Source organism: Urocitellus parryii, chromosome 13 (genome assembly GCF_045843805.1).
Source record: "Urocitellus parryii isolate mUroPar1 chromosome 13, mUroPar1.hap1, whole genome shotgun sequence".
Lineage (NCBI taxonomy): Eukaryota > Metazoa > Chordata > Mammalia > Rodentia > Sciuridae > Urocitellus > Urocitellus parryii.
The window spans coordinates 3,790,103-3,808,164 of record NC_135543.1 but is presented as its reverse complement, the minus strand read 5'-3'; the positions used below and the strand labels follow the sequence as shown (position 1 = coordinate 3,808,164).

Below are 18,062 nucleotides of genomic sequence, written 5' to 3'. Positions count from 1 at the left end.
CATTTACACTAATTTTTCAAATCTTCAACACCTCAATCAAAAGACCACATGGAGTAACAATATCATTTATTACACATCTCATTGGTTATAAATGTTATTCAAACACTACTTTATGGTCAGTCTCTGGCTTATTAATTTTCTACAGAAAACTACTACTTTTTAAGTGTCCAAAAGAACCAGACAGAATTGCACATGTTTCATCTCAGCTACTTGGGAGGCGGAGGCAGGATCTTAAGTTTTAGGCCAGCCTTAGCAACTTGGTGAAAACCTGTCTTAAAATAAATAAAAGGGTCTGTGCTGGGATTTTGCTCTGTAGTAAAGCACCCCGGGTTCAATTTCTAGTACTACAGAGGGGGGGGGGGTAAAAGTCACCAATAGTTTGTTATTGGAGAATTGGAGCTGGCAGGAATTACTGTTTTTGAGAAACTGTGGCTTCTTACTATTATTGTTTTAATCAGTTGTAAAATATAGAAAATTCTTTTGATTTATATTAGTAAGATACAAGGAATTTCTATTATAATATAAAATGAAGAGGCATTCTATTCCTAAGAGTTTCAGAAATATTAACCTGAATACATACCAGGAATAAAAGATCACCTTTATTTTTTTATTGACTGTTTTATTTTTTTAAATACATGATAGTGGAATGCATTACAATTCTTATTACACATATAGAGCACAATTTTTCATATCTTTGTATGTAAAGTATGTTCACACCAATTCATGTCTTTATACATGTACTTTGTTGTGTTTTTTTGCATTACAATTCTTATTACACATATATACCACAATTTTTCATATCTCTGTATATAAAGTATGTTGACACCCAATTCATGTCTTCATACATGTACTTTGGATAATGATGTCCATCACATTCCATCATCCTTGCTAATCCCCTGCCTACTCCCCATCCCTCCCACTCCTCTTCCCTATCTAGAATTCATCTAATCCTCCCATGCTCCCCCTCCCTACCCTACTATGAGTCAGCCTCCTTATATAAGAGAAAATATTTGGCATTTGTTTTTTTTTGGGGGGGGGTTGGCTAACTTCACTTAGCATTATCTTCTCTAACACCATCCATTTACCTGCAAATGCCATGATTTTATTCTCTTTTAATGCTGAGTAAAATCCCATTGTGATATATGCCGCTTTTTTTTTTTTTTATCCATTCGTCTACTGAAGGACATCTAGTTGGCTCCACAGTTTATCTATTGTGAATGGTGCCGCTATGAACATTGATGTGGCTATGTCCCTGTAGTATGCTGATTTTAAGTCCTTTGGGTATAGTCTGAAGAGAGGGATAGCTGGGTCAAATGGTGGTTTCATTCCCAATTTTCCAAGGAATCCTGTTTTCTATATTGGCTGCACCAATTTGCAGTCCCACCAGCAATGCATGACTGTACCTTTTATCCCATATCCTCGTCAATACTTATTGTTGTTTTTCCTCATAATAGCTGCCATTCTGACTGGCGTGAGATGATATCTTAGAGTAGTTTTGATTTACATTTCTCTAATTGCCAGAGATGATGAGCATTTCTTTTATATATTTGTTGATTGAGTGTACATCCTCTTCTGAGAAGTGACTGTTCAAGTCCTTGGCCCATTTATTGATTGGGATTATTTGTTGTTGTTTTTTTTTTTTTTTGATGTTTAGCTTTTTGAGTTCTTTATATACCCTAGAGATCAGTACTCTATCTGATGTGTGATGAGTAAAAATTTGTTCCCAGGATGTAGGCTCTTTGTTCACCTTACAGATTGTTTCTTTTTCTGAGAAGAAATTTTTTAGTTTGAGTCCATCCCATTTATTGATTCTTGATTTTAATTCTTGCGCTATAGGAGTTTTATTAAGGAAATTGGGGCCTATTAGACACAGAGTCTCTGGTTTAATTCCTATGTCCTTGATCAATTTTGAGTTAAATTTTGTGCATAGTGAGAGATAGGGGTTTATTCCTCCCATGCTCCTGTTTCTTATCCCACTATCCTAAGTCTCCTATGGTACAAGAATTAAAATCAAGAATCAATAAATGGGATGGATTCAAACTAAAAAGCTTCTTCTCAGCAAAGGAAACAATCTGTGAGGTGAATAGATAGCCTACATCTTGGGAGCAAATCTTTACCCCTCACACATCAGATAGAGCACTAATCTCTAGTGTATATAAAGAACTCAAAAAGCTAAACACCAAAAAAAACAAATAATGCTATCAATAAATGGGCCAAGGACCTGAACAGACACTTCTCAGAAGAGGATGTACACTCAGTCATGAAAAATGAAAAAAAATGTTCATCATCTTCAGCAATTAGAGAAATGCAAATTAAAACTACTCTAAGATTTCATCTCACTCCAGTGAGAATGGCAGCTATTATGCATAAAGTCAATAAGTGTTGGCGAAAACAACAATAAGTGCGGGGGGAAAAGGCACACTCATACACTGCTGGTGGGACTGCAAGTTTGTGCAGCCAATATGGAAAGCAGTATGGAGATTCCTTGGAAAATTGGGAATGGAACCACCATTTGACCCATCTGTCCCTCTCCTCAGTCTATACCCAAAGGACTTAAAAACAGCATACTACAGGGGCACAGCCACATCAATGTTCATAGCAGCACCATTCACAATAGATAAACTGGAACCAACCTAGATGCCCTTTAGTGGATGAATGGATTAAAAAACGTGGCATATATACACAATTCAGCAGTAAAAGGGAATAAAATGGCATTTGTTCATTTGGTTTTTTGTTTGTGCTTTTCTCCTCTCTGTAAGCCTGTTTTGGTTAAATATATCTACAGTTATATTTGTTGTTTCATTTTACTTCTGTTATGGCCATGTTAAATAGTTTCATCATTACAATTACTAAAACATTTTTTTGTTGACCTGCAAATTATACATGTTCTCAGGATTCTGAAAAAAATATTTTTGTAGTATGAATAAGTGTTACCTTGATGCAAATCTCTTCTGGTTACTACTAAAACACTGCCTGGTAGATTGTATATTACTTGGCCAAAGTTAAAAGTGATTTCATCTCAGCCGGGCACAGTGGCGTGCACCTGTAATCCCAGTGGCTCAGGAAGCTGAGGCAGGAGGATCACAAGTTCAAAGCCAACCTCAGCAACAGCAAGGTGTTAAGCAACTCACTGAGACCCTGTCTCTAAATAAAATACAAAATAGGGCTGGGGATGTGACTCAGTGGTTGAGTGCCCCTGAGTTTGATCCCTTTACCAAAAAAAAAAAAAAAAAAAAAGTGAGTCTATCCTAAATCTCAGATTGAGACAGTTGTTACAATAGGTTTTCTTCTAGGCATGCACATAGCTGTGGGTTGTGTGCCTATGTTCTCTCTGTCTGATCATGGATAATTGTGAAGAGTAAAGCTACATGTATGTAGTTTCTTACAAAATGATAAATAATTGTAAAGAGCATGGACTGAGGACAGATAGTAAAAAACAGAAAGAGAGTGGTTGTTTTTCCTGGCAATCAAGACCATTGAACTTTAGAGCTAAAAGTGCATGACTTTCTGTATCCTGTGCATCACACCTGCATCCCATCTTATGATTGGCTCACCACTTCCAGGTGCCACATCTCTATCTCTTCCCATTTTTGACACTGAGCTTGTTCTTGCTGTTGTTTGCACTGTAGGAGTCAACTGTGACCTGCCAGACTTATCTGAAGTCCACCTTGCACAAGAAGACTTTTCCAGTATTCTGTTTTCACTGAGATTTTTTTTCTGTACATATTTTAAATCTGTTTTTTCTTTCTTTCTTTTTTTTGGTGATGGCATTGTGTTCTCATGATTTCATAGACATTAGTGTTGATCATTGTGTCATAGGCTCCTTATTGGGAGGAATAGATGTCTTTAGTTTATTTAAAGGTTGTCCATACTATAGATCATTGCTAGATACACAGTATATCCTAATACATCATTTTTATTGATTGATTATTATAGAAGTAGCAGAAGTATAGTAATTTAGAGATTGTTAGAATTCTGTTATAAAGGTCCAAAGGTTGAAAGCTAGTCAAGGCCTTGGGATGAAGGTATAAGCTATTGGAATACATTTTGTTATTTTATATACATTGGTAAGGACAGTGATTTAAAAGAAATGCTCTTAATACTTTATTTAAACATTAATGTCAGTCCTGTATTTGTAACTACTGTTTAACCTTCCTTACATAAATCCAGTGTTTTCATATCTAACCTGAAGTCATAAAATTTAATTTAGTCTAGACTAGAGAACTGTAGAAATTTAATGCATGTCTTGTTCTGTAGGACTTGACTTCTATGGTTAATTAGAATTGTTTCTATTTCCTGATATAGTTGCAATGAGTGGTTTTCAAAAGGGACAGAGAGCCTGTGACTGGAATGGATATCATATATAGTATAATTCCTTTCAACTCTTCTCTGCATTTAGTATTTTAAAGTCTATAAGAAACTTGAACTATTTCAGGAGAAAATAACTTCTTAAATCCTAAAAAGGGTATTTAATCCTAAGAAGGGCCTCGATTTACCAGCAGCATTGTACTTTTGGTTCTTTTACTATATGTAGATCAGTGTATTTGGAGAGTAGAAGTGGAAGAATATGACCCATCCTTTGAGGCAGGGATTGGCAAAGGATAGTCCAGATCAGGCCCACTGCCTGCTTTTGTAAATAAAGCTTTATTGGAACACAGCCTTACTAATTTCTTTACACACTGTCTTCTGTTTCTTCTGTACTACCTTGGCAGAGGTGTGTAGTTGTGTCAAAGACCTCATGGCTCCAGAGCTGACGGTGTTTTTCATCTGGTTCTTACACAGAGGGTTTCCTACCCCTGATCTGAGACACTGATGTGTTGCTGAGTTTTTGTGATATAATGGGGGAGAAATCCAACTAATATTGTGTAGGATGGTTATGGTTAGACCAGAGTTTATGGTCTCTTTGACAATGAAAAATTCCATAGGAATGAGGTTTTAAAGACAAGTTCAAATCATTTAGGACACAGCACTTGTAGTCTTCCAGTGTCTTTCTGTAGAACTAGTCATTATCTTGGTTGTTATTGGCTTAAGATGTCTTGACATTAATATTCTACTTAATGCTCCTCCCAAAAATTATTTTGACAAAAACCTTTTCAACCCTTGAATTGAATTGAAATGAAGTAGGAAAATATATTTTACAGCTTTTGCAGCCTGTGTGCTGTTAAGAGATTTAAAAATGACGGGCTTCAGCATGGTTAATTTTTTTTTTTTTTGTTACTAGTTAAAAGGATCTAGTCTGTTAATTAGACTAATTATCACCTGTTCAGGGCAAAGGACCCTGGAGACTCTTAGCTTAAGTGCAAGCTCCCTGGTTTTGTGTGCAAAAGCCCTTGAGGGAACTTCCCACTTCTCCTCTGGAAGCTTCTTTGGAGTCTTCAGGGTTGAATTTAGGAAAGGAGATCTTAACTAATTTTAGGTTTTTATGGCTTCTTGATATAAATTATGCTCCTGTTTTTATGTAAGGTGAAACAGGAGACTTTCAAAATGGTAGCCTAATTTAAATATTCTAGACATCAATATCATCATGGAACACTTTTGATTTTATTCATTGAGGCCTTTATATATACATTACACATATTCTCAAGTAGATTATCGATGGATGATGTCACTAACTTTCTTAATATAATTATTGCTCTTTAGCTATTGATATGCCTTTTTGATAATTCAATTTATAGAAAGTTGAAATTTTTTATTTTCTATTTTAAAGTTGCACATTACATTTAAGCATTGTTTAGTACTTTGGAACTACATAGAAATAAGAAGAACAGCATTACTCTGGAATAATATTGAGATATCTGTTGTGGTTTTAGTGCCTGTAACATATGAATAGTTCTTTTTTTTTTAAAGAGAGAGAGAGAGAGAGAGAGAGAGAAAATTTTAATATTTATTTTTTAGTTTTCGGTGGGCACAACATCTTTGTTTGTATGTGGTGCTGAGGATCGAACCCAGGCTGCATGCATGCCAGGCGAGCACGCTACTGCTTGAGCCACATCCCCAGCCTGAATAGTTCTTTATGTCTAAAAGCAGTATTGCATTTTTTATTTTTACTTAAATGTTTCCTGGGCCAGAAACATGAAAAGCATCTCATAAGTGTGATACTTATAGATACTGAAATTGTTATTGTGGACAAATTTCTCAAACTTCTTTAATTTTTCTTGGTTATCCTTTGGGGTACTCAGGTTACTTTTTAAGTATAATCTTCTCCTGTGAATTAAGTGAGCATTACAGTTGCTCTTTGTGGTTGTCTTTCTCTGCCCTTTCATGGGCTCCTTTGTTCAAGAAGGATTCACTCTCAGTTCTATTTGCAGCTCTGCAGAAACTTGCATGGCAACCCTATGTACAAAGACCACATCATTTTCTTTCTATCTCCTAGTGTATCATTATATAATTATTAAGTTATTATCATTCAAAAGGAAGCTTTTATTCCAAAGAAACTGTGCACTGGTAGTGTTTGAGTAACTTAGAAATTGTTGAAACATTCATTAGGACGTTGGGTTTTCCTGCTAGGAATTATATAAACCTTCCCTTGCTTTTATATTTCTGTATTGATTATTCATTCACAAAGAGCAGCAATATCTGTCAATTAAATTTTTTTGATATCTGTTTAGTTTTACAGTAATAATTTTCAATAAATCAACACCGCTGTATCATAGTTTCAAAAGGGAGTGTGCCTACATAACTTTTTAAATATTTTGACAAATGTTAGCCTACTCTTTTATGAAAGTTTTATTTGTGGCACCCTGTCTTGCTTGCTTATTGGTTTGTTTCATATATATATAGGTTTGTGTGGTTTATTAATTTAGCAAGACTACCCCCAAGGTGTCATATGGAGGAAATGAGGAATATTGTTTATTTAATTACATACTGGTTTTGAATTATGAAAATTTAAAAAACTGGGTGATGTTAATTGTAGTCATATTCATTTCAGAATCCTTCTTTTTAAATACAACAAAAAGTTAGAGCTGTAGTTGTCACTGTACTAGTCTGCTCCCTGAACCTCATGACAGGTGTTAGCTATGTCCTCCAGTGATATAGTATGTTCTTTTGCATGTGGGCTTCATGTTTATATATTTAATGTTGATTATTTTTAATTATATGTGATATAATCGTACTCTTGTTTTAATGCAATTACATTTGTAAGATTTTTTTAAAATTATACATGTGACCTCATGATGTGAAATGAATTAACTAATTATATATGTGGCTTTAGTTAATTCATTTTCATATCATAAGGGTCTTTCATTTCATGATTAAACTCATAATTTGCCTGCTCCTCATCTTATGATTGTTTGAATGTTAATTGAGAACATTTATTTTTACATGTCTATACTTTTGCAAGTATTTGTCAATTCAAAGTGGTACACATCTATAATCTTCACTACACAGGAGGCTACAGCAGAAAAACAGCACATTCAAGGCTAGGTTGGGCAATTGAGCGAGACCCTGTCTCTGAATGTCTCAAAATCAAATCAAAGAAAGGACTGGTAATGTGGCTCAGTGGTAGAGGTCCACAGGATTAATCCTTAGTACTCCCACCTCCACAGCACAGTGTTTCTCAGTGGCATCTAACTTAAAATAAATAGATTATTCTGGAATAAAAGACAGAAATAGAACATGTTTAATTTAAAAAGTATAGCAAAAATGATTATATTTCAGAATCATCCTGAATTGTACTGATTAGGAAACAACATAAAAATATATTGATGATACTTCTTATCTTAATTCTTTTTAAAAATAAATTAAGAGCATTTTTTCAAAATACTTTTGTCTTTGTATATAGTTGGGATGTATGCGGATTTTTCATTTGAGTTTCTAATAAAATGAATATCTACCTACTAGAGTTTAATTTTTTAAAAAATAATATTTAAATATATAATTTGAGGGACAAGTATAAATATTCATTTTTTGATACTTTTATAATATGGAAAGATGCCATTATAAATGTTATACCAATGTAAATGGTATAATTTGCCATTTAGATATTTAAAAGCAGGCAAATACTTTAACAGAGACTAAGCCCACAATATCTATAAAGACAGAGCTGTTATTAATATAATCATAATTTAGCTCCTTTACTTATTTTTTGTCCTTTGTCCATGATACCTAATAACACCCAGATGAGAATTTCTAGTTTTTGTTATATAGCTGACAGTGGGGCTATTTAGTATATTTTCTTCAAAGCTGGAGATGTGGATTTAAATCTTGAGCGTGTTACTTCTACTTTGCAAAAAGAAACTTTCTGAAAAAGTTCCTTGGCATTTTCCAGCCCTCTTGTCCTGCACTGCTGCCCCTGAATATAGCAGGCAGAGCACTCAGGGCCACTGTAGGTTGACAGGAGTGCTAAGGGTAGAGAGCCCTCTCATAACAAAATACCAGAAAAAATCTTTGATTTTATTTAGGAATCCCTGTTTAATTTAGGAATCCTTATACATTTGTACTAAAAGATTAACTCTAAGTTGACTGCTAATTTAGGAATCCTTATACATTTGTACTAAAAGATTAACTCTAAGCCACATCAAGTTTCCCATAAGCAAAAAAGGGCTTTGTTTCAAACATTTTTTCTCATCATAGACATCTCCATCCCAGGAACTCTAATGAAAACACCTCTTGGTTGGACTTGCTAAAGATGTTAAAAATAACATTATACCATTGAAATTATTTTCTCCCAAATTTCCTGGTCATTCCTACATTGTCTTCTGATTACCCAGGTGGCTGGTGAGAAATCTGGGATCATTTTGATTTCTTTGGCTTGTGATTTTGTTTCTTTTTGCAACTTTTCCAATCTCTTTGTATCTTGTAAATACATCTCTTGAAGCCCTGGGAAGGGAAGGGGAGGGAACAAGCTGAGCCCTTTTGATTCAAGATCTAACAGCACTGCATGGTGGGTGTATCTTCAGTAAACATGAAGCAGATACAAAGAAGTTAGGAGCCAGAGCAGCTGCCAATAGCAAGGGAGTCGATTTCTCTGCTCTGAAAAAACATTCTGCTGAGCATGTTTCTCATGCCTCTGCTGTGCTATCCCGTTGTTTTTTTAAAAATATGGATATATAAGTGTTTAGAAATTTTAAATTTAGTTTCAAAAGCTTGTAGTCCCAAAAGAAAGCAAATATAGAAAACATGGCTGTTGTCTGTGCACGTAGATCACTGCCATAGGTGCAGCCCTGCGTTCCTTTTGGTTTGAGATAGACCACCATTTGCGAACCAACATGAGTGCCCGGAAAGGAGAAAGACAGAATATTGGAAAACTGGGAGGCTTGATAAATGACTCCTTTTACTGTGATGTCCACATTTTGAATTCGGATTCTGAAGGCTGTGAGTTCAGAGGAAGAATTCAAACTCTTCATCGCCGTTCATTTCATCCAGGTCGTATGAAATAATTCATACAACTCCACTGAGTACCAGGCCGTTTTCTGTCTTTACTGGTAGGGTGAACCAAATGTCATGATGTTCTTATATTATTTACCCTCTAAGGATGTAATCTCTAAAAGATTGCCCATTAGTTACCTTTGTACATCCTTCAACTGACCTTCTTAAAAAATTGTCTCCACTAGCTTAGTTTTGCAAAGTAAACATTTTTTTATTACAAATTCAATTAGGCCAGAAGTTTCTTATGTAAAAACACCACAGGTGGATAGAAAATATTTTATGACCTTTAACCTCACAACTTGAGTCACAGGGTTTTGCCATACCCCTGATTGGCCATGTAGGCTGCACTCAGGATGCTGCAGGCAGTGTGGAGTCCCATTGGGCAGGGCACTGCCAATGCCTTTCCTCCCAGATACAAGGCATTCTCATGCATTTCCTATGATTGGAATTTTTCCTGCTGGCTCTACATTTCCAGTTGTCACCTACCTTTTAAAGTCTAAATTAAAGGCCACCTCTGGGAAGTCTCTAATCTCCCCTATCCCGTTATTGCCCTTGTTTTAAATTTATGATGGCACTTTACATTTTTTCCTAGCATAGAGTTTATTTTTGTGAATAGTTTTTCTTTCTTAGTATCTTGTAATTTCCTTGAGAGGCATTTTCCTTGATTGTTCTGTACTCTCCAGACAGTGTTTTTGCAGTGGCAGATGGTCAGGTGCTTCTGAATTCCATCCAGAGCACACACTGACACTCCTTTGTTTTAGCTCATGGTGTCTCCTGGTGACATCTCAGGAGGACTTCTCCAAGCCCCAGGAGAGCCAGAGTCCCTTGGGAGATGACAGAATTCCCCACTGATGTTGAGTGAAGGCAAGTATTTTAGAATATTTGAGGGTCAGAATTTGTGTAATTCCAGGAGACATCCCATCAATGAGTAGGTCTTAATCTTTATAAAGACAGTTTACATTGGTAATATTTCCAGTTCTTTTCAAGCTGTCAGTGGGTGAACTTATTTATTTTCATAAAGCAGATTGTAAAACATATGAGGTTTTCTGAAAGTCCAGTGGTAGTCTTACTTCTTTGTTATCTGGCTTTTGTTGTTTTATGACAGGCACTGAGCTTTAGTTTAACATTTTTATTACATATGAATAATAGAGTACATATATTGAGGTTTCATACAGGTAATTTTGTTAAATGTACATCACGGTAGATTTTAAAATGAGGGATTTATTTTGTCATTCATGAAGTTGTAATACAGTCTGGAGAAACTATTTGTTAAAAGATAGCATCTATTTAACCTCCTTATTTATTTCTTGTAGGAGAAGGTTAGATCCACAATAAATACATGAAGAAATAAGTAGATAGGGGAATTTATCTTGGAAATAAGATCCCTGTCATGGTTTTGAAATGTTAAATGCATGAAGACCTGTCAAAGAGATATACAGACATGATTTTTTTACAGTGCATTTCAAAGTATTTAGTTATATTTGTCATTCTCTAGTACCAGTAAGCAGTGATCAAATGATATAGTAATTTTGAAATCAGACTGCATTAATGGATGTAAATATAGTGTTTCTTCACGTACATTGTAGAGATAAATAAATTAGCAATTTACTATTAATGAAGCACTTATGATATGTTATGGCATTTCTAAAATATTTAGCAATGCTTCTATTCCATTTAAGATTTAACTATATAAATATACACAATGAGAGAATTTTATAAAAGGCAATTTATAATTTGGTTCATAATAATAAGCCTGAATGTTTTATTTGTTAAAGTAATCCACATATACCCCAAAATGGAAAAGTTTTCTCTTTGGAGCTGGGATTCTTAATCTGCCCTAATGAGGCTAAAGAAATCTGTAAAGTCATGATTAAAGCCTTTATGGAAGTTATTCTCTTTATAGAGCTCTTCGTTCATAACTTAAGACAAGAGTGCTATGATCTTTTACATTTTTAATTGTACTAACTGGATAAAAGTGCAGTTTACTTGAATGTGGTTGATGTCAACTGCCATGGAATGATGCCTATCAACTTATTAAAATGTTTTACTTTTGATTATTGAATTTTAATTTTCTTTTATTTGATTGTTAATCATCCCAAATTAATTAACTAGACTCATTGTCAGAGGGATTGTTTTAAACCCAATAGTATTAAATATAAAAAGTAATTTTTAGTGATGACCTTATAAATGTCGGTTTTTGCAAAGAGATGATAAGATCAACCAGAGAATATATTAAAGGTTCACATTTCCTTTATTATTAAGAGTCTTAAAAGCTTAAACTGAACTTGGAACCTGAAATATTTTATCATGTAAATACTTATTGATTATTTTCAGCCACCCTCCCCTACCATATAGGAAATAACTTGCAATTTCTTTCGGTCAGAGACTCTTTTTATAACAATCTGCAGTTCAAATGTTTTTGCCTTTATCAAAGGAGCTTTTTTGGGGGGTACCAGTGTGATAACCCAGAGGCCCCCTCAATCAGGGAGCCATAGGGACACCCTTTTCTCCCTGGGAGCTTTGTGGTGTGGGCTGCTGGTTGTCTGAGGTGAGGCACAGTTGCAGCAGCACCAGCCACCCGCCTGGCAGGCAGCAAGGCTTGTCTGAGTGGTGGAGTATGGATAGCATTTCATTTAGCCTTTGCTCTGACAGCCTGTGCCCTGGATAAGTGGTGTAGGCCTGTACAGGTGAAATCTATTCTCACTTTTGCCTCAGGGGTGACTGGACTGTAACAGAATTTTTCAAACCCGTTGGGCCCAACCGCAAAGCAGAGAATAAATGGCTGAAGTGCCAGGCCTCGACAGAAAAATCAATGCCTGGTTATACAGACATGACAGACCAGGCCTGCAGTTCTCCTCACAGAGGCTGTGTGCACACCACACTCCAGGGTTACCCAGGGTCCATCTGGGGCCTTTGATGTTCCTGTGCAGGCAGTATTTACATTGTTTTCTCTCTCTTTCATGCAGGAAATTTACATGTCACTTATGTGATAGAAGTTTCACAGAGAAGTGGGCCCTGAACAACCACATGAAACTCCACACGGGAGAAAAGCCATTTAAGTGTACCTGGCCCACATGCCATTATTCATTCCTCACAGCCTCTGCGATGAAAGACCACTACAGGACACACACAGGTGTGCCACGCCCCTTCTATCCCATTGGCTGAGCTGGGGGGGGGGGGACTACTGTCCTAGTCATAGAATGTATTTAAGATGTAGTAATTGTATATGAAAATGTATGATATCATTTATTACCTTTCAGTAATACTCAGGATAGCTTTAAATTGACATTTTAAAGCGTGTGCGCATGCTTGTGAGCATGCATAGATTCATATCTGGAACCTCATTTATGGAGTGTGTGTGTGTGTGTGTGCACGCGCATGTGCACGCATGTGTGAGTGTGTGTATTGACACATCTTTTTAGATGTGATTTTTGTCAAGGATCGTTTGGAATATTAAGTTTTCAAAGAGAGCAAGTCTTCTCTTTTCTTACAGACATGTTCTAGGTCCCATAATATATTTGCATAATATTGAGTCCTGATTTTACTTACTATTTAAAAGTTTTAAATAAGTTAATGCCTTTCTTCAGGAAAGAATGCTGTCAGGTCTAAGTTTTTGATAACACATAGAGACTAGTCTATATTGAGTTACTGTAAATTTTTTTCAGAAAAAAAAACATTAAAAGGAATAAATTAACATAAATTTGCATCAAGACATAGAAAGGACTCTGGAATTTAAACAGATTGATAGCAGAAACAGTGTTGAGAACACACCTCTATTGGACATAGTACTGAGAATGCTCAGTTAGGGCCTTCATCACTATAGATTCCATGTATGTGCCGTTGTCATGTGCTGTGTTTATGATTTGTTTTTCTTTGTCTTATTACAGTGGGCCGAAAACTTCCTTATATGCTTATATCTGAGTGCTTTCCTTATATCAGTATAACTATATTACTGTGAAGTATTTGGTATTTTTGTGGTCTTCTTTACACCTCTCAGAATATATTTTATTCCCAGTGAAAAGAATAATAACTTTTAATCAGCATTCTCAAATGTTCTTCTCATTGCCAAAAATCCTATATTATTGTTAGAAATTATAGGTTAAAAGTTCTTCTGAAGCAGTTTGTGGGAAGCCTAGGCCTCCTTAGCTTCCTTGACAAGGGTGTTGACGATTTAAGGTCTCCAGCCTGCCCTGAGAGATCACTTATATCGAGCAGCAGATGAAAAGCCAGTGCAGATGTAATTTATCGTCGGCGTTTCCTTCTAAAGAATAATTGTGGAGACTTGGCTGGATCAATAATATAGATTTTTGTTGTTAGGTCTTGTAGTCTGCACCATAATGAGAGATAGGGGACAGTGGCTGTTTTCTAATAGAAAATAAAGGATTGGTTTCCGTGTCTTTCTACATTTGAATGCAGAATGGCACACTTGAAACTAATTCAAGTTGTTATGAAAAGAAGTCTTCTATTAAATCTCAATGTAAAAATATGACATGCTAATGAACCCCCTCTTTATTGAGTGAAATAGTGCATTGAGCTTTTTCTTGTTTTCTCAAAAAATATTCTTTTGCCCAATGTTTAACCCTAACTACCCCCCAAAGCAAGTGAAAATTGAATTTAGAATGAAAAACAAATCAAGCCACCAAGGTAAATATGACACAGAATACATTGGAGACTAACATCCTAAATAAAATCCTACACATCAAAAAATCAAGGTCACTAATGCATCCAGAATCAAATCACATGGAAAATGAATAAGTTTTTTCTTTGTGTCTTTATATTTATTTTAAAATAGGGATAGGACTAGAACTTACTATATACAACATACACATATATGTGATATATCAATACAGATATATAGAATGTAAATCCTATGAAAATTTTTTCTATATTTTATTTTAGAAGAAAGATATAGGTCACAAAGAAGTTCATAAATGACAGGAAGGAAAAACACGTTTTCTTGAATTCAAAAGCAATAAGAATACTCATTTCTGTTTAGAAAGTGTGACAGTTGAGTGCTGCCACACTGACATTCCTGCTGAACACACTGCAGAATGCATTTATGCGTGCCTGTGCCTGTGTGTAGTGATACACCCTCATACCCCACCTGAGTGCCTTCCTGCTTTCTACATCTGTGGGAATGTGTGTTTGTGCCAGTACACCCAAAAGAGAGCCCAGAAAGCTGGGGTAATGAAGAAATTGGGCAGAACATTTTTGCCTCAACATAGAATAGTATGCTAATATCAACATGCAAATTGTCTTTGGGGAATAACAAAAAGTCTACTTCAGTGTTATTTAATTGATACAACAGCTAGTTAGAAAGATTTATATTTCAAATTGATTAAATAATTAAATGAGTGATTATAATTACACTTTATTCTTCACAGCCCATCTACTCTGTTTTGTCTATAATGAATTAATGATGCCAAGAAATAAATTTAACCCAGAAATAAGAAAGTAAAGATAGTAAAAATATTTAATTCAGCTTCATTTTTTTAATAATAAACAATATAACATAGCATTGGGAAATAAGAGCAAACATTTTTTTAAAGGTTTCTTGTTAATAAGTGTTCCTTTAAATTATAAAAGCCAATAGTGTTCTTAAGTAATGGAAATATTTTTTTTCAATTACCACAGTTATTCTGCCTTTCTGTGTTTACTGTTCATTCCGACCTTACAAAGGCAATTTCAGCTTCCCCTAACATGGCAAGCTAACTCTCTGTTATAATGTACCAAAACTCTAGGACAAAGGAGATTGATATGGGCAAACCCGGGAAAGACTTGTTGCATTAAATGTCTGAGTGAGTAAATGGGGTAGATATAGATTACAAGTGATTTATTTTATTTCAGGAAAAGTATTTTATAATTTCACTGAATCTCTCCAAGGTTAGCATTTTTATTCTGTTTTGCCCTTCTTTGTGAGTCTTATGGGATGAACTGCCTAGCTGGCCAGATCTTACTGCCTAAATAAGCAACAGTAGAAAGATATATTGTATTTATAAACTGTAGGGCAAGATATTAGTTTGTGTAAAAAGGGCTAAAAAAAATGAGCATTTTTCACCACTTATAACATTACTACATCTGCCAAATCTGTCTTTAATTGTTGCAGAGGGTTCAAGTCCAGAGCTATCATTAAAGATAAATAGTATGAATTTTTATAGAATTTCTTTAGCAATCCCTAGACTTCCTTTCCTATGCCATGAAAGTTCAAGAAGCATAAACAGCATTGAATTGCTGTTGGTAATGTAGATTTCATTGTTTCAGGATCTTCAGTATGTTCAAAGAAACCATTTAATTCATATCATAAGTAGAAGTGATTAAAGAAGACCCAGATAGAATAGGTAAAAACAATTCAATATTCTTGAGTTGTTAGAAAATTCAATATGTTTCATGTAAGCACAATCATATATACTGTATATTAACAATTCCAAGCAATCTTTACTTAGCTCGGAAAGGCCAGATGTATGGGAATTGTAAAAAATCAGGATATGCATAAAAACTGTTCAAGTGCATAAAGCAGCCCCATCTGGAAGACATCTACTAGAAATGAAGTTGTACAAAACCATTCCATTGATAATAAAGCTAATTTTTATGGGTCTGACAAGTATGTAATTATGTTCAGTGGTGCTTTTCAGATTTTATCACAGTCAATAAACCGCAGTGGTAATTTCATTCCCATTTGACATATTTACATGGAAACATTTGATTGGAGGAATTAGTAACCCTGAAAGCCTTGATAGATATGTTTTAATGATCTGTGACCTCCGCAGTCCCTCATCTGTTTATTGTTGCAACAGGCGAGAAGTCGTTTCTGTGTGACCTCTGCGGCTTTGCCGGTGGGACCCGACATGCCCTCACCAAGCACCGTAGGCAGCACACAGGTCGGTACCAAGTCTACAGGGAGAGAACATGGTGTCAGATATCCTAGCCACCATTTTTTACCTCATCAGTTTCTTTTCGGTTTAACTCCTATAAAATCTGAGGACCTATAGAGAATTCTATTTGAATAATGTAAGATTTTAATTTATCTATTTTTATACATTTAAAAAGTAGATGTGTTACATATTTCAGGAATCAGATATTCAGATGTCCCCAGTAAATTATGTTAAATAGGAGAAAAAAATAAAAACAGTGGCTCCCTAAGCTTGGAGGTGTGAATAGGAGAGCCGGTGTTGGTGGTCCTCCCCCCTCCCCCCCCATGCCTCTGTACCCACCTGCCTACTTAGCTTCCTTATGTGTTATCTGCCCAACTCCTGTCTATCTCTCTGCCTCCCTGCCCTTCCCTTCTATTGGTCAGTCGGTCTGTGAGTTAATGTGATTTGAAGTCGGTGCTGTTTAATAAGTTATTCTTAATATTAATTATTAATGGAAATAAAGGAACAACATAAGAGATAATTATGGTCATTGAAGAGAATCTCCCTCTCCTCACATTATGTGTACATTCTTGGTGATTGAACAAAATAAAAATGGATTCCTTGACTATGAACACTTATGAATGAGAAGTTTTAAACATTCTCAAATTTGCTTCCTACTTTGTATAATGTAATGGGTCTTATAAGTAATTATTTTTGTAATTCTAAATTATATGTGTTTGGGATGGTATGGATTCATGGCAGTTGTCCCTTGAAGCTATTAACAGAACCGCATTTTACTACCAGATCTTACCTTGTTAAGATGATAAGTCATGTGGTAACATAGTGATAACAAAGTATTGTATTTTTACTTTTGTACCTGAGGGTGGTTGAGTGTGACAATCACACCGTGAATGGCATGAAATTAAAGTATGTAAAATGTGTTATTTATGGTACATTATGATTCTTGAAATGCTATGTTGAATGGGTACAGTCAGCTTTCATGCCCAAGATGGAATTTGTAGGATCAATGAAAATGAATGCCAGTTATTGCTTTTAGATCTTGCATGTATATGATTCGAATTTCCATCTGGAATAAGAACTGTTGCGTCAAAGGAAAATTTCCAGTCTAGCATGATATTGGAAACATAGATGTACTTTAAACACATAAAATTTCATTGTAAGTTTCCAGGAGCCACTGTGCATGCATTATTTTAAGAATTCCGTGTAAGATGATAGAAAAGGCAGTTATCCTTGACCACTCCAGTGGAATAGTTGGAAGTAAGTGCATAAATAGTGTGCTCATTAGGATTTTTATTCATAATGTTTTCAGTTTATTGGTGCTCAACGTATTATGATTTAAATGTCCCTGTAGTTCTCCTTGTTTCATCTGGTGTAGCCCCAGGGGACAGTAGACTCCCACTGTGCCACCTCTGCCACTAGGTATTGTCCCTCTTTGCCCTACAGTGGAGAACCTAGAGCTGCGATCACAGGCCTTCTAGCTGATGGATCGATCAAGAAGCCTGCAATGAGCCAGCATAAGTTTATATTTTATGTCAGGTCCAGAGTCTCCTTATTACTTTGCTATTAACTTTATACCATATAGGACAATGTCTCACAGACAGAGGTATCTGTCTTTTTGGCATTTATCTGCCTCTCTGGCACAAATCAAACATGATTCTTTAATACCAAAGTCAGTTCTTCAGACTGTTGGTGTCAACAAACAGCTCTGTACAACTCAGTCTAGGCACTTAGCTTTTATGCTGGATTTAAAATGTTTCAGCAACATACAACTTTTTATTTCCCAAGGCCAGACTCGAATGGTACATTTGAAATCTGTATTTCTCT

At 35.4% G+C, this 18,062-nt stretch overlaps 1 protein-coding gene across 1 annotated transcript in view; it reads left to right on the top strand.

Annotated features, from left to right (window-relative positions):
- The window catches only part of Znf407 (zinc finger protein 407), a 425,149-nt gene that overhangs the window by 241,063 nt on the left and 166,024 nt on the right, over positions 1 to 18,062 (top strand). The window contains exons 5-6 of the mRNA XM_026388679.2: positions 12,333 to 12,499; positions 16,161 to 16,244. Coding sequence (XP_026244464.2) covers positions 12,333 to 12,499; positions 16,161 to 16,244 — 251 coding nt within the window. The remainder of the gene's footprint in view (positions 1 to 12,332; positions 12,500 to 16,160; positions 16,245 to 18,062) is intronic.